The sequence below is a fragment of the Spermophilus citellus genome (assembly GCF_964194105.1).
Source record: "Spermophilus citellus genome assembly, chromosome: 1".
Classification (NCBI taxonomy): domain Eukaryota; kingdom Metazoa; phylum Chordata; class Mammalia; order Rodentia; family Sciuridae; genus Spermophilus; species Spermophilus citellus.
This window is the reverse complement of record NC_138182.1, coordinates 113,604,051-113,628,136: the sequence shown is the minus strand read 5'-3', so window position 1 is coordinate 113,628,136 and position 24,086 is coordinate 113,604,051. Positions and strand designations below refer to the sequence as shown.

Here is a 24,086-nt window from a genome sequence, read left to right as displayed (position 1 = left end):
GGCTATGGGTGGAGGGGATCCCGGGGTACTGAGTGCGAGAGCGAGAGGAGCAGAGAGGAGGCGCAGACTGGTTTATTGCTCTATCGGCCAGAATACAGGTCCACTTCCCAACACAGACCCTGTGTCCACCCTGCAGAGCCGCTGGTGGCCACTAGGCCCTGGGTGTGGCTTTGGGGGTCTGGGTCCCATCCCTAGCCTGGGGACAGGTAAGGCTGTGCCCAGTGGGAGCAGGACACAGGCCCAAGTCCACATCTGTGTCCAGAGCCTGGAGGCTCCTGCAGGCCAGAAGAGACAACCCAGAGCTTGGTCTCTGAGCTGCCCCTGGCCAGGGCTCTCTTGAAGGACTTCAGTGCATCCAGCATTGTAGGCACTGTGGTCCTCTTTGTTGAGGACCAAAGTCCAGTGAGGTAGGAAGGGCCCAGGACAGAGGGCATGGCAGGCTGAACCCTGAGCTCAGAAGAGCAGCGCGTTGAGCACAGGTGACTGAGGTGAGCTGGGATTCCTGAGCAGGTGCTGCTGCCCAGCAGGGTGCAGGCCCCATGCTGCAAGGACGGCACAGTAAGAGTGCCCTGGCCTCCCTGTCTTGCCAGGGTATGTGGCCTCAGCCCTGGGAGGGGCCAGGGGCCTCATCTCCATCTGGGCGAATATGCAGAGTGACAGTCTCTCCCACAGTCCCCAAGCTGACCATCTGGGTGGAAACCTCCGTCTTGAAGCTGCTCTGCCTGCCGTCTGTAGAGTGCTGGACCTGGGTGCAGGAGGAGGTCCAAGGAGCACTGCCCACAGGCCCAGCTCGGGCCCCTCGCACGTGGAAGGACAGGTCCTCAGGGCTGTGGACCTGGGATCCCGTCCTGAAGAAGCCAGGTGGACCCACATGTCTGGGTGGGCGCCCCACGTTGAGCAGGATGGGCTGCCCCACGGTGGGCTCACTGATCTCTCTCTGGAGCACGGAGACCTCACAGGGCATGTCGTCGGAGGTGCTGCTTGCTGGGCCACGGCAGCCAAAGGTCTCCCCTGCCTGGGGCACGTAATCTTCCAGGTCAGCCAGGGTCAGCACACGACCATTGTGTGTGAGGATCTTGGGGTCATGGCTGCAAAGGCCATCCGTGTCCTGGGGCTCCTCCACCACGAAAGGGCTCTCCCCATCACCCTCTCCTCCTGCCCACTCCGTGCTGCTGTCCCTGAGGGAAGCCCCAGTCTCCTCTGGCTCAGGGCTGACTGCTCCAGAAGCAGCCCAGTCCACACTGCCCCCAGCATCCACATGGAAGACGAGGGACTCCCCAATGCTGACCACAGCTGGACCCTGGGCATGGGGCTCCTGGTCCAGCTGCTTGTTGTTGGAGTTGTTGGCATTGGGGTCCCCACCTGGTGTCCCACCAGGCAGTGTGAAGAGCAGTGCCCCCATGCCTCTGGGCACCTCCCTGGTGGGAGACACAGCCCGAGGACCTGACTTCTTCACTCGGACTTCAACAGTCTCCTCAACCTCCACCCACTTGGGCTGGGGCCCTGTGCCCCCTGGCAGGGCTCCGGAGGGGGCCTCAGCCTCCGTCACGTACAGTGTGGGCACAGTGGGCTTCCGGCCTGGCTCTGTCTCAGGCCTGTGAGGTTGCCTGGACCCCAGCAGGAACAGCAGGTCAGGGGCCAACAGAACTGGCCTCTGTGGGCTGGTGGAGCGGCGGGAAGGCGAGCGGGAGGGGGACTTGCTGGGGGACCGTCGTGGGCCACGGGGACTCTTCACCACGGTGGTGATGGTCTCCTCTCTGGTAGGGGAGAGGGCCCAAGAAGAGATGGGCACAGAGATCTGCAGCCTCACCCAGCTCCAAGCCATCAGCACATGCCAGAGACCAAGTTAAGGTACAAACAGGTGAGGAGGGTGAGTGTGCAAACTCCTACACATGCTCTTCAGCCCCACCTGCAGAGCCCCTGGCAGGAAGCCAAGGAAACCAAGCACAGTGTTTCACATGGCTAAGCTCAAGTTCTGCTCTGCTCAAGACATGTGGAGGCACCTAGAAGGCCCATGCTACATCACCCAAGCTGAAGCCTCTGGACACCAGGACTGCACTGTCTCCCCGTCCCCTTCTTCAGCAGGCTTTCTGCTCTGTACCTCAGGCAGGGTGCCCAGCCTGCTACCAGGAAGTGCCCGCATGCCGTGAAGTCCTTGGCAAGTGACAGGCTGCTGGCCTGTGGCCTGTGCTCCTGGCCTCTGGATCTAAGGCCAGTGAGGCCCCATCAGGCCAAGGGGAAGACTGGCTGAACACTGAGCTCCACATGGCCATGTACCCCGCCTGGCTGGCATCTCCCAAGGTGGGAGGGGCAGAGCTCAAGGCCAATAGCTCAGGAGTGCATGCTGGGAGGGCCAGCGACTCTGCAGCCCTGGCCTGTCTCAGCAAGGGCCCTCAGTGGTTCTTATCCCCTTTACAGGCATGGACAGGGGGAAAGGCTCAAAAATGCCCAGATCCAAGGGTCAGCAATGCACTGGTTAGCCCAGGTCCTCCTCTGCAGCCAGTGATCCTGGCTCTAGCAGGAGCTGAGGTAAAGTGGGCCATGAGCAGGGAGCAGGCTCCAGCTGAGGGAGGCAAGTCCACGGGGCTCAGCTGAGGATCTACCCATGGTCAGGACTTGGTGCTTTGACCAAGGCACTGCCTATCTCTCTCTCTCAGCACTTATTTTTATTTCTTGCTCTAACTTCGGGGCTCCAGGAAGAGTTGCTCCCAGGGACGGGCCCAGAGACACATGGGCACCCTCAAGGTGCACAGCAGTGATGAACCCTACATTCCCTATCTCTTGTCCAGGAGGAAGGGAATCTCCTACTCCACTGACTGGTGGGGAGGTTGAGGCTCCTGGTGGCCTATTGAGGGCCAAAGCTGAGGGGGCACAGCCTTCTCTGCAGGATGAAGGTGGGTACTTCCCAGAATGTTTCTGATCCCCAGTCCCCCTCAGGTCGCCTCTGAAGCTTCCCAAATGGGATCTGGCTCCATCTCTACAATGCTCCTCCTGTGGAGGGAAGGGAGCAATAACCTGTCTGAGGCCCTAGAACACCTGCTTGTACCCAGGATGGCACTCTACCACCCAACTGTTCCCATCTGTTGGGTGGCACAGTAGGAGAAGCCTACTTCTGGGGAGAAGGGAGGTCAGGGAAGAGTTAACCCAGGGCCTCATCAATTCTGATGACAGAATTCTTCTGTAGCACAGCTACCTTCAGGCCCTTCTGGCGGCTGCTCAGCCCCTGGGGAATGGAGGTTTCTGTCCTGGAGCATCCCAGCCTGTAACTTATAAAATCCTCAGCCAGTCCTGCCTACAGATCCCCACACCTCCACCTGCATACCTCCTCTGCAAGTCTCCAGGACTGTCCAGGTCATAAGCAAGCCTACGTTCTGTGAGTTCACCCAGCTCTGATCCCCCAAGTCAGCTCACCAACATGCTCAGATTTTCTACAGCATGAAGGTACTGAAGGACAAAGAGCCCACGGGCATGGCTCTGGGGAAATGGGCTCTCAGCTGACTTCTGGGAGCCACCCTAAGCCTCCTCACTTCCCTGAACCTTGGTTAGGCTTGGGTTTGGAGACTGCTAAAATTCCTTCATTTAAAAAAAATTTTTAGTTGTAAATGGATCTTTTTATTTTATTTATATATTTATGTGCAGTGCTGTAGATCAAACCCAGGGCCTCACACATGCCAGGCAAGTGCTCTACCACTGAGCCACAATTCTAGCCCCTAAAATTCATTTCTTAAGCTGCACTAGACACTTCAAGTACTCAACAGACACATGTGGCTAGTGGCTGCCACACTGGGCAGTGTAGAGAGAATACTCTCACCACTGCAGCAAGTTCTGTTGGATGATACCGTCCCAGACCTGGGGTACCAAGGGATAAGAGTCTGTCTCTAGTCTTCTGAGGGAAGTGGCTCAGTTCTAGCCCCACCCTAGTGGTGCGACTCTGGTGAGCCATTGTGTTGTGTGCAGAGCAAGAGAGCCATGACGTGTGGAGGGACCTGAGGCCACGGCTGTGTGAGAAATCTGCAAGGCACTGGTGGCCAGAAGTGAGCCAGGCTGTTAGTGCAGCCACTGCAAGTGGCCAGGACACACAGCAAGGTCCAGGAAGGTTAGTGGCATGCAGGGCACTGCAGTCCGAGGACGGGTTAGGAACACGCCTGCACTTACATGATGACGGTTTTCTTGGGGACTTTAGTCGCCTGCTCAGTGACTACAAAGAAAACAGTCAGAATAGCAAGGGTTACAGAGAAGCCAGTGCCTGGGGCTGACTCCCTGATGGCACTGCAGTGCAGCCATCTGCTGGGCTTAGGAGCACTGGCCATGTGTCCCTGAGCAGCCTGTCTCAGCTAGGAGGTCCAGTTTCCTCAGCTACAGACGGGTGAAAGCGTCTGCCCTGAGGGGCTGGGGTTTGACAGCAGGCACCCCAAGGATAGCCCACTCTCCCTCCTGAGCGCCACAGGAGCTGTGGGGAGGAGAACGAGCTGGCATCTGTTGCCTACTCAAAAGGGCCCAGGCTTTTCCTCATGCTGACATAAGCCTGTGAATTCCTCAAACATGTAGCCCAACATAGCCCTGAGGCCTAGGGAAAGGGAAGAGTAGCCTGTGGCCATGCAGTGGGCCACCAGCCACAATGGGGCCAGGATGGTTGATGCCTTTGCCACAAAATGAGTTCAAGTCCAAAAGGTGTCTCCAGGGGAGAGGGATACAAGAGTCCTGAATGTGGACATCTGAACCCCATGCATGTGGTGAGTGTCTCCAGGGGAGGGGGCACCAGAGTGCTGCACGTGGCACATCTGAGCCCCATGCATGTGGTGGGTGCCTGAGGTCTGAGTGTGAAGGGCAGCTGTCCCAACTGCGTGGCCTTTCCTGGTTTTCCCAGCTGTTGCCCTTACCAAAGCCAGCCCATGGGGCCTATGTTTCCATCTTGCTGCTGGGGACTGGAGTTCCAGAGAGGATGAAACTCATCTGGAACCAGGCAGCACCTACTCCCAACCACCTTGAGGCCTCTTCCCTTGACCTCTGGGCAGGCCTGGGCTTGACTACTGCAGGGCATCTCCAGGCTCAGCAGCCCTCTCACTGCTCAGTGGGAAGGTGGAGGAGGTGGCCAGCAAAGCCAAGTGGCCTGTACTGGGACATGGTCCCACATCTCCTGGACAAGGGGACTTTCTGCTTCACTGCACTGCAACACTGAGACAGGCTTTCCCTAGGCAACTATGGCATTTCAAGCTTGTCTCAGATGATGAGCACAAGAATTAGACACTGTGTGTGTGTGCATTGGAGGTCACACTGGCTACATTTGTGTGCCTGCACATGGATGTACCTTGCATACAAATGTGCACACAGGTGTACTTGTCTGCACACATATGCATGCTCAGACACGCTGCACACACATTCACACACACAAGTGTGTATACATGTATGTGCACATCAGCACATGTACATGTGTTTGCTCAGGCATGTGTTTATATGTGTGCATTGCTTGCACAGGCTGTGTTCAGGAGTGTGTGTGCGTTTATATGTGTGGATTGTTTGCACAGGCTGTGCTCAGGCTTGTGTGTGTTTATATGTGTGCATTGCTTGCACAGGCTGTGCTCAGGCAAGTGTGTTTATATGTGTGCATTGTTTGCACAGGCTGTGCTCAGGCATGTGTGCATACTTATGCGTGCATTGCTTGCACAGGCTGTGCTCAGGCAGTGTGTGCTTATATGTGTGCATTGCTTGCACAGGCTGTGCTCAGGCAATGTGTGTGTGTGCTTATATGTGTGCACTGCTTGCACAGGCTGTGCTCAGGCAGTGTGTGTGTGTTTATATGTGTATATTGCTTGCATAAGCTGTGCTCAGGAGTGTGTGTTTATATGTGTGCATTATTTACACAGGCTGTGCTCAGGCATGTGTGTGTTTATATGTGTGCATTGCTTGCACAGGCTGTGCTCACGTGTGGGTATGCATTTATAAGTGTCCATTGCTTGCACAGGCTGTGCTGAGGCATGTGTGCGTTTATATGTGTGCATTGCTTGCACAGGCTGTGCTCAGGAGTGTGTGCTTATATATGTGCATTGCTTGCACAGGCTGTGCTCAGGCTTGTGTGTGTTTATATGTGTGCATTGCTTGCACAGGCTGTGCTCACGTGTGGGTATGCATTTATAAGTGTGCATTGCTTGCACAGGCTGTGCTGAGGCATGTGTGCATTTATAAGTGTGCATTGCTTGCACAGGCTTGCTGAGGCATGTGTGCGTTTATATGTGTGCATTGCTTGCACAGGCTGTGTTCAGGTGTGTGCGTGCGTTTATATGTGGGCACTGCTTGCACAGGCTGTGCTCAGGCTTGTGTGCGTTTATATGTGTGCATTGCTTGCACAGGCTGTGCTCAGGCAGTGTGTGCTTATATATGTGCATTGCTTGCACAGGCTGTGCTCAGGCAGTGTGTGCTTATATGTGTGCATTGCTTGCACAGGCTGTGCTCAGGCAGTGTGTGCTTATATATGTGCATTGCTTGCACAGGCTGTGCTCAGGTTTGTGTGTGTTTATATGTGTGCATTGCTTGTACAGGCTGTGCTCACGTGTGGGTATGCATTTATAAGTGTGCATTGCTTGCACAGGCTGTGCTGAGGCATGTGTGCTTATATGTGTGCATTGCTTGCACAGGCTGTGCTGAGGCATGTGTGCGTTTATATGTGTGCATTGCTTGCACAGGCTGTGCTCAGGCTTGTGTGTGTTTATATGTGTGCATTGCTTGCACAGGCTGTGCTCAGGCAGTGTGTGCTTATATATGTGCATTGCTTGCACAGGCTGTGCTCAGGCTTGTGTGTGTTTATATGTGTGCATTGCCTGCACCGGCTGGGATCAGGCATGTGTGTGTTTATATGTGTGCATTATTTGCACAGGCTATGCTCAGGCAAGTGTGTTTATATGTGTGCATTGCCTGCACCGGCTGGGCTCAGGCATGTGTGTGTTTATATGTGTGCATTATTTGCACCGGCTGGGCTCAGGCATGTGTGTGTTTATATGTGTGCATTATTTGCACCGGCTGGGCTCACGTGTGTGTATGCATTTATAAGTGTGCATTGCTTGCACAGGCTGTGCTGAGGCATGTGTGCGTTTATATGTGTGTATTGCTTGCACAGGCTGTGTTCAGGTGTGTGTGTGCATTTATACGTGTGCATTGTTTGCACAGGCTGTGCTCATGCTTGTGTGTGTTTATATGTGTGCATTGCTTGCACAGGCTGTGCTCAGGCAAGTGTGTTTATATGTGTGCATTGCTTGCACAGGCTATGCTCAGGCAGTGTGTGTGTGTTTATATGTGTGCATTGTTTGCACAGGCATGTGTGCTTATATGTGTGCATTGCTTGCACAGGCTGTGCTCAGGTGTGTGTGTGTTTATATGTGTATATTGCTTGCATAAGCTGTGCTCAGGAGTGTGTGTTTATATGTGTGCATTATTTGCACAGGCTGTGCTCATGCATGTGTGTGTGTTTATATGCGTGTATTCTTTGCACAGGCTGTGCTCAGGCATGTGTGCATTTATATGTGTGCATTGCTTGCACAGGCTGTGCTCAGGCAGTGTGTGTGTGTGTGTTTATATGTGTGCATTGCTTGCACAGGCTGTGCTCAGGCATGTGTGTGTTTATATGTGTGCATTGCTTGCACAGGCTGTGCTCAGGCAGTGTGTGTGTGTTTATATGTGTGCATTGTTTGCACAGGCATGTGTGCTTATATGTGTGCATTGCTTGCACAGGCTGTGCTCAGGTGTGTGTGTGTTTATATGTGTATATTGCTTGCATAAGCTGTGCTCAGGAGTGTGTGTTTATATGTGTGCATTATTTGCACAGGCTGTGCTCATGCATGTGTGTGTGTTTATATGCGTGTATTCTTTGCACAGGCTGTGCTCAGGCATGTGTGCATTTATATGTGTGCATTGCTTGCACAGGCTGTGCTCAGGCAGTGTGTGTGTGTGTGTGTTTATATGTGTGCATTGCTTGCACAGGCTGTGCTCAGGCATGTGTGTGTTTATATGTGTGCATTGCTTGCACAGGCTGTGCTCAGGCTTGTGTGTGTTTATATGTGTGCATTGTTTGCACAGGCTGTGCTTAGGCATGTGTGTCTATATGTGTGCACTGCTTGCACAGGCTGTGCTCAGGCGTGTGTGTGTTAATATGTGTTCATTGTTTGCACAGGCGTGTGTGCTTATATGTGTGCATTGCTTGCACAGGCTGTGCTCAGGTGTGTGCGTGTTTATGTGTGTGCACTGCTTACATAGGATGTGCTCAGGTGTGTGTGTATTTATATGTGTGCTTTGCTTGCACAGGCTGTGCTCAGGCATGTGTGTGCTTATATGTGTGCATTGCTTGCACAGGCTGTGCTGAGGCATGTGTGCTTATATGTGTGCATTGCTTGCACAGGCTGTGCTGAGGCATGTGTGCGTTTATATGTGTAAATTGTTTGCACAGGCTTTTCTACAGGGAAGTGGCTGATGGCGGGAATAGGAATCCAGTCAGGAAGCTGTATGTATTTAGACTAAGTTGGGCACAAAGAGGGACAACCTGTGTGCCATCTGCAGGCAAGCTCCTGTGCACAGAAGGACAGGAAAGCCCAGGGCCTCCACCTGGGTCCTCCCTGGCAGGGACCCGGCTTACTGCTCCATCTTGCTGCTCCAGGACACCTTGAGTTGCTAAGCTGGCACTTTATTCATGGTCCCCAACTGCCCCAGACCAGCTGTGGACCCCAGTGAGTCTGCCATTACAGGAGGGCTGCAGCCGTGCAAAGCAGCATCCTGGCCCGGTGCAGACACTCAAGCCAGGTCAGTGCCACTGACAGGAGACAGCCAGGGCCCCTCTGGCTGCGGAGCCACTGGTTAAGACAAAGCAGCAGGACAGGATTAGGAAGCAGGAGGCACAGGGCTCTGATTACATGGCCTTCAAGAACCAGCGCTCATTGATGTGCCTGGCCCCAGTGGGCTCTGGAGGCCTGCTCTTCACGCTGACACCCGCCTTCTTCCAGAAAGGGACCCGTCGTGACCAACAAGAGAACAGCTGCAGAGGACACTTCTGCCCCAGTGAGAAGGGCACGTCCCCAACCATGAGACACGCAATGCAGAGGAAGTGGACGAGCCGGTGGCGGCAAAAGCATATATGCATGGTGCTGCTGTCCCCGGGTTGTGGGACAGTACATGTCAGGGGTCCCCAGGAACACAGGTCCAATATGGCAGATGAGGGTCACAAGCCCTCACACAGGGACTTGCCCTTGGAGAAAGAGTCCATGAGGGCCACGGGGGCTTCGAAGTTCCTAGGGTTGGGATCTAGGGCGTTGGCTGGCCTGGTCCTCTGATGGTCCAGAGGGACAGAGACCCTGTGTGTTGGTCCCTGGGATGAACAGACTGCAGTGGGAACACTCCACAGGAGCCTGTGCTCAGGAATTGGATGACACATTTTCCAACCACCCTCGTGTGGAAGCTGTGGCTCCACCAACATGGGTCCAGCCTCTGCTCCATGGCTGTAGGGACACGGACTCCCCACCTGCCAAGGCAGCCCTTCCAGGGGAGCAACTCCACCTGGGAGCCAAGACATATAACAGTGGCCCTCCTCCCATCCTGGTGGCCTGGGCACTGGCTCACCCAGATGGGGCCTTGTAGGAGTGACTTGTTGTGACCCTGGGAGTGACCTAGGCCAGGGCAGGGACACTAAACCACAAATGCTCTGGCCTCTCCAAGGCCAATTCAGCCTGGTGGGAAAGGGCCAGACCAATATCTGACTCTCCACTCATCAGTTTAGCCCTCAGTGGAGACGCCCTTCCCCAGATGTCCTACTATCCTGCCCTCTGCCCTCAGTGTAGACGCCCTTCCCCAGACGTTCTGCTGTCCTGCCTCTGCCCTCAGTTTAGACACCCCTTTCCCAGACATCCTATTGTCCTGCCTTCTGCCCACAGTGTAGACACCCCATCCTTAGACATCCTACTGTCCTGCCCTCTGCCCTCAGTGGAGATGCCTTCCCCAGACATCCTACTGTCCTGTCCTCTGCCCTCAGTGTATATGTCCTTTCCCCCGACGTCCTACTGTCCTGCCCTCTGCCCTCAGTGTAGACGCCCTTCCCCAGACGTCCTACTGTCCTGCCTCTGCCCTCAGTGTAGACACCCTTCCCCAGACGTCCTACTGTCCTGCCTCTGCCCTCAGGGGGAAACCCCCTTCTCTAGAAGTGCAGCCCATCCCAGCTGCTGCCTGCAGGAGGCCTGTGTGACCACTGCCAGGCAGGCTGTCCTGGGTCAGAGGTGACTCCGTGGGTTGTCCTGCAGGCCAGGGGCAGGGCTCACACTTCCCCACCACAGAGCAGCCTCTCCAGCGCTCATTCCGGGTTCCTGGCCACCTCCGCCTGCCCCACAGGTGCTGAGACCACGTGGCCTGCAGCCTCTGGGCTCCTCCCCGCAGCCTCCTCTTCTAGCCAGGTCATCCGCCCAAAATGCCTGCCCAGCCACCCCTGCAGGAAGTGCACCCGCTCTGAGACATGGTGGGTCTGCTGCCCCCCAGTCCTGGCTGGCTGTGCAGCTGTGACACAAGGCTCAAGCCTGAGGACCCACCTAGGCAGCATGGGCAACAGGCTCGGTGGCACCTACCTTCTATGGCAGCCACAGTCTGCTCCCTGTGGCGCTGCTCCCGGGCCGGCAGCACAGGGCTCTGCATGTACAGCTCCCCACCACCACGAGTGGAGCCAAGCCGGTTCACCAGCTGCAGGATGGACAGAAACCACTCAGGACCCCTATCCTCAAGGGACCTAGCTGTCTCTCGTCCACTTTGGTGGTCTTTAGTTTGAGGTCCCCACTGAGACTGTGTCCCCCAAAGGGGACAGGGCTCCCAGCCAGGGCCTCGCCCAGGCATCTTGCGCTGTGCAGATGGCTGCTGGCCGTGTGTGGCTCTGAGCCCCTGAAGTGCAGAGCTGGCTGGGTCTCCCTGCCTCCTGGAACTTGCATGTGGGGCCCACATGCAGGAGGCTGGCCTCTAGACAAGAGCCAGAGACTGGAGCCTGGGGCTCTCGGGGGCCCTGTAGCAGGCACACACCTGCTCAATGTCACTGTGTGCCAGGACAGGCCCTGAAGACCAGAGGCTCAGACTGGGCCTTGCCTTCAGGAGCCCCAGCCTTGGGCCTCTGGACAATGAACAGGGACAGGGCAGCTCTTCCCTCTGTAGGGTCCCACCTATGTGACACCAGGAAAAGGTGGAAACTAACACTACTTTTTACATAAATGGATGAAAGTTGAGGTCAGTACTGGGTTCCCTAGAAAGGCAAAAACCAAAGGGCTTCTTTGAGAGGGTGAGAACAATGGCAGGTGGCAGGGCTCAGCCTCGTGTGGAAGAGGAGCAAGGCCAGACATGGTGTGGTGGGTTGGGGATGATGGGTGACAGTGGCCTGGTGTCTCCGGGCCTGTGCCAAGGGCCCAGGCCCTTCCCTTGTCAAGCCCTAGTGGACAGCTGGCCATGAGGCCCCTTGCCCACCCGTCTTACCTCGCATTCATAGTGTCCCAGGTCATCCTTGCCAGCTGCTCTGACCACAAGCACCAGCAGGCCGCTGCAGGGCTCACTCAGCATCTGGTACTTGTTGCCCGCAGTCAGCAGGGCCCCATCTTTGTACCACCTAGAACCCGTCCCAAGAGTCCATGAGGCAGGGTGTGACATTCCCTGTGCTGCAGACCCGCTGCCCTGGCCCAGATTCTACAGTCCTTGGTGAACCCACCCTGTGGATGCCCACATCCAGTTTGGCCATGCTGTCTTGTGGCAGAAGCCCCATGCCCAGTGGGTCTCAGCCCCACAATGCCCTCTCTTCAGTGATCAGACAGTCACTGTGCCCAGCCCCGTTTTGCAGACAAGAGCCTGAAGACCCTCCCCTGCTGCCCCACCATGTGCTGGCCCACCTGATCTGAGGGTGTGGGGCGCCTTCAATGGTGCAGGTGAGTTGGGCATCCTCTCCCTCCACAAAGGGCGAGGCCCGGACCTTGTTCACAAACCGTGGGGGGACTGCAGGGTGGAGAGAGACAGGGAGCCACTCTGATGGAGCTGGGGGTGTCTGAGCCCCCATATTCCTTCCTGAGCCCTAAGTGAGCCCATGACCACATAGGGCTTCCACCCCCACATGCCTGCCTGCCTGCCCTTCCCTCCCACCCACACCCAGTCCCTCATCACAGCGAGCAGAGGGATGGAGGGCCCTTCCACCCATCCACCAGAGCCACGTGGTGGGCTTGGTCAGGGTGTCTCCCTGCCCCACGGGCCTCCAGGCTCACCTTGCACCAGGATCTTTCCCAGGGTGCTGGCACTGCCAGCGGCGCTGGCTGCAAAGCACATGTACTGGCCAGAGTCGACCCCAGTCAGGTTGTCCAAGATGAGGGTGCAGGAGCCGTCTGGGTCTTCGATGAGGATGTGGTGAGGGTCCACTTCCACTGGCTTCCCATCTAGAAAGGAGGAGTGAGGGCTGTCGTCGAGCAGGGACCTTGTAAGCCTGCCCCGGTGGATGAGAGGCTGGGGCTGGCCTGCACCTCTCTGGGTCTGTCTCTGTTTCTCTCTCTTTCTCTCTGGTGTGGCCCAGACCTCTGTCTCTGTGTCTCTATGTCCACCTTGGACATTAGCTAGAGGCAGGGCCAGGTGGAAAGACCTGAACCTGACAGAAGACATCCACATGGACAGCTAAGTCCGTGGTAGCCCCACCACCCCAGTGTGACTCCCTGTGGACCTCCCATGTGCTGATCATGCCCAGCTCCCTGGCTATGGGCCCATTCTCACTCAATCCCACCAAGCCTACAGCTACATAATCCACTGCCTAACACCCCTTCCCTCCCACCCACACCTGGTCCCTCATCACAGCATGCAGAGGGATGGAGGGCCCTTCTACCCATCCAATCTGCAGGGGGCTTCGAGAAGGAACTCAGATTTCCATGGCTCTGCTGGACACAGGCACCAGGACACCCAGTTGTGGACAGGGACCTCTGGGTGCCATGGCGATAATGTCTGCATCTGAACTCTGGCCTGAAACTGCGTGTGACTCTGAGTTCACACATGGTGGACCCTTAGCACCAGCCTTCTGCTCAGGGGGAGCCAGGCATCCTGCTGGTCTTCCTGAGGCCACTAGTGCCATGTGCCCTTGTTGACCCAGGGGCTGCTGCAAGTGGCATGGCCATTTGGTTTGACAGTTAACCAGCTAAGCTGGGACAGCTCCACGCAAAGACCTGGCAGTAGAGCGTGGACGCCACACCCCAACTTCCCAGCCTTTGCGTGGCTGGTAGAGGAAGTGCCAGGCCTTGCTGTAACACAGAGGCAGCCAAGGTAATGAGAAGATGAATCGCAACTTGATGGCCTTGTATGACCAGCAGAAATGGCCAAAGGGAGCTGGCCGCTAGAGTGATCACCACCAGCTCTATCCACTTGCTGCCCCCATGGCCCCAGGTGGTAGGTACAGACATAGGTCGTGCAAGCCCAGCAGCTCCAGATGGGGTGGCTCCGAATGGGGTGCCCTGGGAGCGCTCCCCTCCTGAGAGGTGGGGTCCGGCAGAAGTGAAATCAGTCACTGAGGGCACTGACTTGGGAAGGGATGGGTGCTGGTCTCCAGAGGTCAGCAAGCTGCTATAAAAGCCAGCCTGGTCCTGAGCCCCTCTCTTCCTGTCACTGCAACTGCTCCAATTGGACTCCCTGAGGAACAAGAGATAAGGGCTGCCCAGCCGCATTCATCAAAAGGAAGAGAGCTTTGTGAATGAGTGGATGTCCCCCAAGGGCAGGGTGGGCTCCGCTCTCCACTCCACTCCCTGATGCAAGGCAGCTGACTCCATGAGAATCTGGATCCAAGGGTCTCCACTCATGGGCTTGGGTTCGCATGGTCTAGCTAAACTGAAGCCCACTGACATGGCAGCTCGCTAGTCTCATCACCCAGGAAAGGGAAGCTGGACTCATTCATTGTTTTGGGGGCTGGCCAGAGCTCTGGGCACTCCTGGGCCCTCTCTGCCTGGTCGCCCTTCCTCGCTAGCTTCCTGGGGTCCCTCCCATCTCTCTGGCTTGCCGCCCCTTCACTTATGTTCCTCACCTCTCTGACTCTGTGAATCCCAGATCCCAAGCCTTGAAGCCTGAACCTCATCTCTTCACACTCATTCCACATTCAAACTGACCACAGTCTGTCTGTCTGTCTGTCTGTCTGTCTGTGTCTCTCTCTCTCTCTCTCTCTCTCTCTCTCTCATCAGGGATTGAACCCAAAGGCCTGAATCACATCCCCAGCCCTTTCTACATTTTATTTAGAGACAGGGTCTTACTAAGTTGCTTAGGGCCTTGCTAGATTTCTGAGGCTGCTTTAAACTTGCATCCTCCTGTCTCAGTCTCCTGAGCTGCTGGAATTGTTTTGAGGGCTGTGCACTAGACCTGACCCATAGTTTCAGACACACTGTATGCCAAGGACCTGCCTGCCATCTCTCACCTCCAGCCAGACATCTCTCCTAAGCTCTAGATTTATTCTCAAGCTATCCCCTCCATAACCACCTGGAGCCCAATGGGCACCTGGATTCTTCAAAACCTCACAAATCTGGGTTTCTTTCCTCCCTGCCCAGCTCAGAATGTACCAGCCTGCCTCCCTGTGGGTCTGCCCCACCTCTGTGAATAGGACCAGTGGCCTCTGCTGTCCACAACCCCTGTGCTGCTCCCTGGATGCCATCTCTCTTCCACACACCCCATGCAACCCATCAGCAAATCTGGCTGGCTCTGCCTTCAAAATGCATCCAGGATGCAACCATGGCCACCACCAACATGATGCTATGTCCCTAAGCAGGCCCTTGGCACTACAGCCAAGGTGACAGATGACAGATATGAACCATGCCCCCTGCTACTCACAAGACCATGGGGTTTCCATGTAGTCAATGCTCCATGCTGCCCAAAGGAATCATGTTGATCCCTGGCACCAGCAAGGTGCCTCGGGACCCGAGAACAGTCTGCCAGGGAAGAGCCTCGGATTTTCTGGAACCCTGGGCCACAACAGATGGGCTAGCCTAGGGGTTTGTGGCTCAGGGCCAGACTGGACACTCTATTTTACAATGGCATTCATGGAAGAGGCTCTGGCCCATGCTAGCCTCTACACCAACTAGGAGATTCCTGGTGGGTGACCCGGGCCACGCTGGCATTTATGCCAATGAGGAGATTCTTAGTAGGTGACCTGGGCCATACCAGCATCTATGCCAACAATGAGATTCCTGGGGGGATTCTCAGGCCATTCTGTGTCTATGCCATTGAGGAGATTCCTAGTAGGTGACCCAGGCCATGCCAGTGTCTATGCCAACGATGAGATTCCTAGTAGGTGACCCAGGCCATGCTGTGTCTACACCAATGAACAGATTCCTGGAGGATGCTCCAGGCCATGAAGGCTTCTATGCCAATGATGAGATTCCTGGTGGGTGACCCGGGCCATGCTGCTGTCTACACCAATGACGAGATTCCTGGTGGGTGACCAGGGCAATGCTGGCATCTCTACCAATAATGAGATTCCTGATGGATGCTCTAGGCCAAGCCAGCATCTACGCCAACAAGATTCCTAGTAGGTGACCCAGGCCATGCTGGCATCTATGCCAATGACAAAATTCCTGTGGGTGACCTGGGCCATACTGGTGTCTACACCTTTGACGAGATTCCCAGTGGATGACTAGGGCCACGCTGGTGTCTATGGCAATAACGAGATTCCTGGGCCACACTGGCATCTACACCAATGAGGAGATTCCTGATGGATGACCCAGGCCACACTGGCGTCTACACTAACAATGAGCTTCCTAGTGGAGCTCCATGTTGTCTTCTATGCTAACGTGAGATTCATAGTGGGCTTCAGGCCATTAATCTTGACTTCAGGAGGACTAGAGCCTGAGGTCAGCCACATGAGCGGTCAGCCATGCAGGTCTGACAGAGTTCCAGTGACAAATGCTGACGTCAAGTCTCATTAAGCCTCCTGGTTGGCATAGGTCTGTTTGTGTTCTCAGGTGTCACTGGGAGGAGAAGGTGCTCTTCCTCACTGCACTGGGAGCGGGAGGCTGGCAGCTCACAAGTGGTGACACTGAACCCTCCCGAAGTGCTCTTCTTTTTTCTCAGGGGCTGCAGTCTTGTCTTTATGCTAACCCTGAGCATAATAGCTCTGAACTCCAAGACCTTCTGGTGAATCACTGAACCTGAAGGCAACCTTGGGGACCAGTGGACTGGACGTCAGAAGTGAGAGTGGTCTCGGGACCCCAAGCCTATGGTGGTGCAGGAAGTGAGGATGGTCTCGGGACCCCAATCCTGTGGCAGTGTCAAGTGAGACAGGCCTGGGAGACACCTGACCTCCCTTGACCTTGGCAGCTCCCATCCCTGAGCCATGTAAGGCCTGTGCTCCGTGACCCTGAAGGTGCAGTGTGATCAGCACCCTTCCTGGCCTCTCCTGCACCCAGGTGCCTGCCTGTGGCCCGTCTGTGGTCCTGGTGCTCTCTCGGCTGCACTCAGGCATGTCTGTCTCAGCCCTGTGCTGACTCCTCACCCTGCTCATTCCCCAGGGTGGCCATGGCACCACCTGACTTACCTGTTCACTGTCCATCCCCAGGATGTTTGCCCTTGAACAGGCCTGGACTGTCTCTTGTTCCCCATGCCCAGCCCACTGACCAGACCCCATGCTGTCCTCAGCCCCCGTGCAGCCCACCCCCGGTGGGGGTTCCTGTGAAGGGTCAGTCTGTAGGCCCTGGCAGGTACCTTTATACCAGCTGACAGTAGGCTTGGGTGTGCCGGTCACGCGGCAAGCCAGCTTTACAGTTTCCCCCAGCTCAGCCGTGCAGTCAGCCAGTTCCTCTTCAAATTCCGGAGGACCTGAGGACACATGTGGGGGTCTGAGGACTCTGAGGGTGGGATGTCAGGCCTATGTCCCCTGGGTGCACCCTGGCAAATTGCCCCCAACAGCAGCAGTGGCCCCACATCCAAGGGCCTGGTTACTGACTAAGCTGGGTGTGGCTGCACGAGGCAGGGACAGACCCAGGTGCAAGACCATCACACCCAAACATGACCTGGTCAGATACCCCAAGTCTGGAGCTATGCCGTGTCCCCACTACATCCCTTTGTGTCCCCCATTTGGGTCAGGGTCAGCTCAACTCCTGCTCTGGGGCTCCCTGGGAGGCCAAAGCCACCGGTCCCTCAGCTAGATCTGAACAAAGGGAGAACCAAGCCACCAGTGCAAAAAGCAACCCATGCCCACGTGCCCGGCCTGGGTGCAGCCCTCTGGGCATCTAAGTGATGTTCAGGTCCCCACCCCAGCACAGCACCAGGGACACTCACGCCACACAGGCAGGGCCAGGCGCTGCTGGATGCCGCTGATCTCCTTCACCCAGGAGTGCTTGATGATGACTGTGCGCGCCTGCAGCAGGTACTTGAGCACAGAGTCCTCCCGCTCATGCCACACCTCGAAGGCACGGTCGTCCCCTTCCACCTGGTCGTTCAGGTCGATGCTGCTTAGCTGTTGAGGGGTGCAACATTAGTGGGAGGACAGAGCTAAGCATCCCCAGATAGACAGGGTCCAGTAGGGCCATGCCCAGGTCACCCCAGAACAATGGCAAGTTCTGCTCCAGTAGCCACCCTGGAGCCCAGGAACAGGGAAACCTCCACTGGCCTGCATGACACCCCCAGCCCCTGGCACCACAGACCTTCATCATATTCCGGAACACATAGCTGAAGGTGTCGGTGCACGAGTCTCGTCGGGGCTTGCAGATCACCAGGTGGTTCCGAAACAGGAAGACATGGTGATTGTGGCCCTTCCAAGGCATGCGGGCCCCTGGTGCGCCCTCCCACACAATGAAGTGGCCCTGGGGTGTGAGTAGATGTGGTTGGACTGTGGTTGCCTGGCCCCATCCCTGGGCGCAGACCCCAGGGTCATCTATGAGCCCAGCACCCACAAAAGCCACACCCCACCACATGGCAGCAGACGCAAGTCCCCCCACCTGGCGGATGGGCTCCCCCAGGGCCTCCAGGGTGCCGGGGTAGTTCTCCATGAGGGACACATGCAGCTTGTTCTCAGCACGCTGGGGCAGCGCTGACACGACTGCGTAGGCCTGCTCCAGAAGGGCGCAGTTCTGCCGGTTCCGGGCCTTGTTGCGGATCAGCTCCTGAGGCGGACCAAGGGTCAGGACCCAGACGGCTTCAGCCCCAAGGCCTGGCCTGGATATTCAAGGCTGGGGCAGGACAGGGCTTCCCACCTTGAGCAGAGCCTGGTACTTCTGCACCCGCTCCACCGGCTGCTCCAGGTAGTGCTGCAGTGGGGGTGGGGGTGGCTGCGAGGGGTCCCCAGCGGACAGCATCTCCTCAGCGCATTTCTGTAGGCACCACAGGGCGGGTTTCGGGCAAGAAAGCACAGCCCCAGTTAGGGCATCCTGACAGTAGAGGACATCTCAGGGGCACTCTCACACCTGGCCCTGAACCTGGACAATGGCTGTGTTACCATCTAGCCGGAGGCATGCACAGAACTTGGGCAGTGAAGTGGCCAGCCCAGGAGCACAGAGCTACAAGGCTCAAGGGGCCCTGGGGACTGTGGGGGAAGAGATTAGGGAATATGAACTAAGGCCATGAGCACAGACAAGGGCTAAGCCTCAGGGGACTTTCAGGTCAGTGAGTTTTCTGGTGGGAGTCAAGGCCAGCACTAGGCCTGGGAGCAGCCAGGGAGGGGCCCGGTGGCCAACGCCATGGAGCCAGGCACGGGCACCTTGTAGAACTCCTGGATGGGCGTGCTGACAACCACGGACTCTGCCTGCACACGGCCCACCAGGAACTCCAGGTACTTCTCAAAGGCTTCCTGGTTCTTGATGAAGCACATGGCCACATCGTCATCTGTGTCACAGCGCTGCAGGTCCTGCAAGAAGCTGCCACAGAGAGGGACAGGGTCAGGGACAGGGTCAGGCACAGCTCACAGCCCAGTCCTGGGCCCTCTCCTTGAGAGGCTATGGTTCTTGCCCAGGAGTGGGTTCTGGGCCTGTGAGATTGAGTATATTAAGCTGGGTGTGCAGACACGTGGGCACGTACAGAAGTGCATGGGTATGTACACTTGCCCACGAGTGTGCAGATGTGTAGTATGTGAGCATGTATATGTGGGTATATGCATATACATGTGCACGTGTGTGGGTGCATGTGTGCATGCATGTGACTGTGCATGTATACACAAGTGTGCAGATGTGACCATGCATGTGTGGCATGTGTGTACAATATGTGTGCATGTGTTTGCCTGAATGTGTCTGTGGATGTGCACATGGCACACACATGCACTCAAATGCTTGTGTGAGTGTGCAAGAGTGCACGTGCATGGAGATCAGCATGCATGTGAGTGCACATATCTATGTGTATCCAGCATGTATGCACATTTTTGTACAGGATTCACATATGTATGTTTGCACACATGTACACTATGTGCACACACATATCAAGCACATGTGCATGCACATTTGAGGCTGGGTGCGTGAGCATATGTGGTGTGCACATGGGACTTCCCATGTGCCCGTGTACATTCATGTGCATGCACATGGGCTTGTGTGAGTGCTCATGGGTGGCAGGTATTCTGCAGCCTTCAACCCATATGGCGAGCGTCTGTCACTGGGGCATCACACAAGTGGGATGTGCCCATGGGTAAATCGAGTTCCTACCCCAGCTGCTGAGTGTCACCCTCCACGAGGCCTGACCCACAGCTGTGCGTGCACCTCACATGCATGTGTGTGGCCTTGCCTACCTGCTGTGGAAGTGACTGATGTCCTGCACATTGCGAAAAATGACTGCCTTCTGGCTGGCCACGGCTGCTGGTGCTCGGGGAGCACGGTCCAGTTGCTGTATGTAGTGGCTTTGGAGGAACTGAAGCTCACCCACGAAGGTCTGCTCTGAGCTCAGCAGCTCCTGGATGACAGAGCTGGCGGAAGAGTGGCATCAGGGGGTGCCCAGCAGCTGCCCTGCTCCCACTGTCCCTAGTCTCCAGGAGACTAGGGACACATGGAGAGCTTGCTCCCTTGCACTGCAGTTAAACGGGGTTCCTGTGATCAGGAGCCTGTCACCCAGCTTCAGAAAGTGGGTAGGTGGTGGAGCAAGGGCACCACCTCTTCCCCAGGAAGCCCTCCCGCATGAGGCTCTGGGAGGGCACAGCTGCAGAAACCAGGGGCAGGACCGTGACCTAAGGAGGCTCACACAGCTTCAGCAAGCACAGGTCCCCCGTGAAGAAGCAGGGCAGAACGCCAGCTGGCCCTTGAGGCCCAGCAGCCAGCTGTGGCTCCACCCTCAACCCTCCCCAACACATACCTCAGCCTGGTCTTGTACTCATCCTCGGACATGGCCTCGGGGAATTCGGGGGCCTCACTGGGCCCCCACTCAGGAGACAGCTGTTGAGAAACAGGAGTTTGTCCCAGGGCACCAGTTTGTTCCACCTCCTCTGTGGCCACCGGGCTCCTGTCCCTTACTTCCAGGGTTCTCTGGCGAAGGGCCAGGATCCCAGGGCCTTGGCACCCTCCCCCAGCTCCTGACTACCATACCTTGAGCCTCTTGTCCAGGTAGGCTGGTGACACCCAGCCTTGCCTGGAGGGGCTGGACTTGGTGGGCTTGGTGCGCACAAGCCAGCGCAGCGGGTGGGCTGAGTCCAAGACCTCCACATACTGGCCTTCCCGCAGTGTGATGGCATCCTGCTCGGCCCCCAGGGGTAGGTAGTCAGCCGTGGCCACATAGATATCAAAGATCTGATAAAGAGAAATGGGCCTAAGTCCTGGGGCCAGAGGGGTGAGGCCTGCCAAGGCCCCCCATGGCCCCCCACCTCTGAGGAGGGAGAGGTTCTCCCAACCCCCTAAAACCCCCAAGAGCACAGAGGGGAGGGTGCTGAGTCCAGGGGCCGAGGAGGTACCCAGTCCAGGGCCACAGGGCAGGAGCCCCCAGGGTCACTCTGAACAGATGGCAGTGAGAGGGCTGGCTCCTGCCCATGTGGATGGGCGCCTAGACTGTGGTTGCTCACAGCGCCTTGCTGCCCACTGCCCCCTGCAACCCAAGAGGTGGTGGGCTCTGGAGGCAAAGGTGCACTCTCCACAGATGGCAGTGAGAGGGACATCAGAGGTAGTGCTCTGCAGGAACCCACGTGCAGAGACCCTGCCCTCTGCTCCAACCTCTGGTGTCCCTTGGTGTCTCTGGGGGTGATGCCCCTCCCTTGGTAGCACCAGGCCCTTGCAGCCTCCCATCGTCTCTTCAGCAGGTCAGGCCCCAAGCCCTGTTCCCAAGGGTCCCAGCCCACCCACCTCTCCTCGGGAGTCCCCATCCTCTGACTCCGAGGATGACTCCTGGACACTGGAGGAGGGCCGCGACCGGCCATGCCGGGGGGAGGCAGACGGAGTCTTGGACTCCTCATCACTGTCACCTCCAGGCACCTGCAGCTTGGCTGGGCGAACACAAAGGTTGTGATGTCCCTGGAAGGCTGTCCCCCTACTGCCTACCACCCAGCCAGTCTCCAGGGCTCCCAGGCGCAGAGTCCTAGCTAGGCCCCATGCGAGGACACAGGGTCCCAGCCTCCCCTGGGGACCCTGGATGCCCATCCTGGCCCCCTCACCCTGTGTGATCTTGGCTGACACCATCTCAGTGATCTGGGAGGTGAGTTTCTGTAGGAATTCCTCTGTGCCCACCTCAGCGAGGGACAGGTGGCCATGGGCCTCCTCAGCCACCAGGGCCTCCCCTGGGGGAACAAACACAACACTGTGGGGTCATGCTTCCCCCAAAAGTTCACTGCAATTCTCCTAGGGGCTGATGGTGAGCAGGAGGCCAGGCCCTGGCAGGGAGACCATGAGGTGGTGCCAGCAGGAAGAGACCAGTGAGGTCAGCAGGATGCAGAGCCTGTGACCAGGGATGAGAATGAAGGGAGCGGGTCTGGACAGAAGAGGCAGCAAGTGGCCAGAGAACGGCAAGCACAGCTAAGAGGCAGCAGGTGGCAGGCAGGGCTACAGGCAGATGGTGAGGGAGCTGAGGACAGGGCTGGGCAGGGTCCAGCCTGGCATCAGGCTTGAGGCGGGGTTGGGGCTGTGGGGGCCGAGGTGACTTTGTGGCTCTTCTTAACATCTGGAACCCAAACCTCCACATAGCCCACTGGGCATGGGCCCCCTGACCACAGAGGTCAGAACAGCTCTGACTCCAACCAGAGCTGGGAGCTGGCCATGAGAGGGCAGGGACCTGCCCAGAGCCCAGGCTGCTCAGGTCCAAAGGGCGGCACCCCCTGCACCCAACCCGGGCATACCTTTCCTCTGCCCAGCAAGGCCGGTGAGACCAGCAGACTCTGACATCTGTGCTGAGATGGCTTGGGTGGTCCTGAGGGGAGGAGGGGTGTCCTGCAAGCCCAGCTTGGACCCCACCACTCTGCTCCCCATAGAGGGGGGCCTAGGGGCCAGGACACCACAATCAGGGGCTCCACACCAGACGGGGCCCATAAAAACTTCATTTTATAGTGTGGAGAAGCTGCACAGGGAAGGGGGTGACCACCCACAGGGCTACACCACCCTAGCCCCCTGGGTAAGTCAGTCAGGGCACCCACTCACCCCTGTAGGAAGGTAGAAATGAGAGCCTCCTTCATCTTCTCCTGCTCCTCCTCCTTGGGCACTGTCCAGAGATCCAGGGGAAGTGTCAGGACCAGTCCTGTACTCCGACACCTTGAGTCCTGGGCTGGGACCCCTACCCAGGACATCTAGACCACCCTGGGGGCCCTGCCTGCACTGTCCCTAAGAAACCCTGGCAAGGGTCTATGCCTAAGCCCACCTCCCTGTCCACTCTCAGCACTTGGTCACCCATGGGGTTGGGGGACAGGCCTGCCCTCCAAGCACCATCCCTCAGAGGGGCTGAACAGAGGGCTCTGGGCAGGGCCCGCAGGCCATCTGTGCACCATGCAGGCAGGGCTGAGGTTCCAGGCCAAACTGGCCTGCACCACTGGGCCCAGACTGCTCTTGGGCTCTGCAGGAGAAGGATCACAGGTGGGTGAAGGCCATACATCCCAAGCTGGTCCCTCACCACACCCAGGCTCCCTACTCACGGCCTGAGACATGCAGGCTGGCAGAGCAGAGGGCCTGGCCAGCGGTGTTGGTGGCAATGCACGTGTAGGTGCCCTGGTGTTGCCGGCCCACATCTAGCAGGACCAGGCTGTGCTGCTGGGCAGAGCTGGCCATAGTGTAGCCTGGGGTGTTGGGGCCAATCCACAGCACGCCTCTCTCGGCCTCCTCCTTGAGCCAGTGTATGGTGGGGGCCGGGCATCCTGTGGGCAGGAGAGGGCTCAGTGGGTACACAGCCCCACTGGCTATGGGCCTTCAGAAGAGGGTGCTTGGCCAGAGTGATATGAGGGGTGGAGCAGGAGGCCATGCAGGGCGGCATGGGTGGCCTGTGGGAGGGTGGCATGGGCGACCCGTGGGAGGGTGGCATGGGGGCCCTGGGGGGGTGCTCTTTCTCCGGGGAGCGAGGATGCCCACCTTTCACCTTCACCGAGAATGTGATGCTGGAGCCCCTCTTCACTTTCTTGGGGGTGAACCTCTCCAGGATGCGGGGTGGCACCAATTGCTCACACACATCTGTGAGAGCAAGGACAGCCATGGGGACACCCGGCACCCCTCCTTCAGCTCCCATGTCCTGATGTCCTTGTTCTGGGAACCCCAGGTAGTTCTCTGCCGCCTGTGCCTGTGGCCCCAGAGAGCCCTCTTCCTGCACCTCCACCACTACCAGGCCCAGGGCTGGTCCACTCTGGCCTCATGCCCACAATCCACCCAGCCTCTGTCTGCCCACAGGGCCATCTCACCTGATGCTGACTTCTCTTCTGGTTCATCAGGACCTGAAAAGTGCAGAGGGAGTCAGATGTGCAGCACGCACAGATTCCCTTGCTTCCCTACACGTGGGAAGGTCCTGGTCCTACTGCCCAGTGGGGGGACCTGGGCATGGCCCCACCCATGGTCAAAGGTCCATTACCCTGCCTGAAACCTTGGCCAGGAGGCCAAAGAACTCACACTCCAGTGTACATCCGTGTGACATCCCCACCCTCCCTGTGCCCACTGGGATTCTGGGGCCCCGCCTGGAACCACATGGGCACTAGGAGATGGCAGCTGGGGCTGCACCCTGAGAGG

The 24,086-nt window shown here is 57.3% G+C and overlaps 1 protein-coding gene across 1 annotated transcript in view; it reads right to left on the bottom strand.

Annotated features, from left to right (window-relative positions):
• Window positions 1-565: 565 nt before the first annotated feature.
• Window positions 566-24,086, bottom strand: part of LOC308645968 (obscurin-like) — a 96,978-nt gene continuing 73,457 nt past the window's right edge. The window contains 22 exon segments of the mRNA XM_081288417.1: window positions 566-1,757; window positions 4,156-4,198; window positions 10,590-10,701; window positions 11,476-11,605; window positions 11,883-11,985; window positions 12,249-12,416; window positions 16,699-16,812; window positions 17,275-17,452; window positions 17,640-17,798; window positions 17,934-18,098; window positions 18,189-18,305; window positions 18,692-18,848; window positions 19,706-19,879; window positions 20,263-20,342; window positions 20,493-20,693; window positions 21,240-21,379; window positions 21,548-21,670; window positions 22,226-22,296; window positions 22,524-22,584; window positions 23,012-23,230; window positions 23,442-23,540; window positions 23,765-23,797. Coding sequence (XP_081144543.1) covers window positions 602-1,757; window positions 4,156-4,198; window positions 10,590-10,701; window positions 11,476-11,605; window positions 11,883-11,985; window positions 12,249-12,416; window positions 16,699-16,812; window positions 17,275-17,452; window positions 17,640-17,798; window positions 17,934-18,098; window positions 18,189-18,305; window positions 18,692-18,848; window positions 19,706-19,879; window positions 20,263-20,342; window positions 20,493-20,693; window positions 21,240-21,379; window positions 21,548-21,670; window positions 22,226-22,296; window positions 22,524-22,584; window positions 23,012-23,230; window positions 23,442-23,540; window positions 23,765-23,797 — 3,803 coding nt within the window. The 3' untranslated portion in view covers window positions 566-601.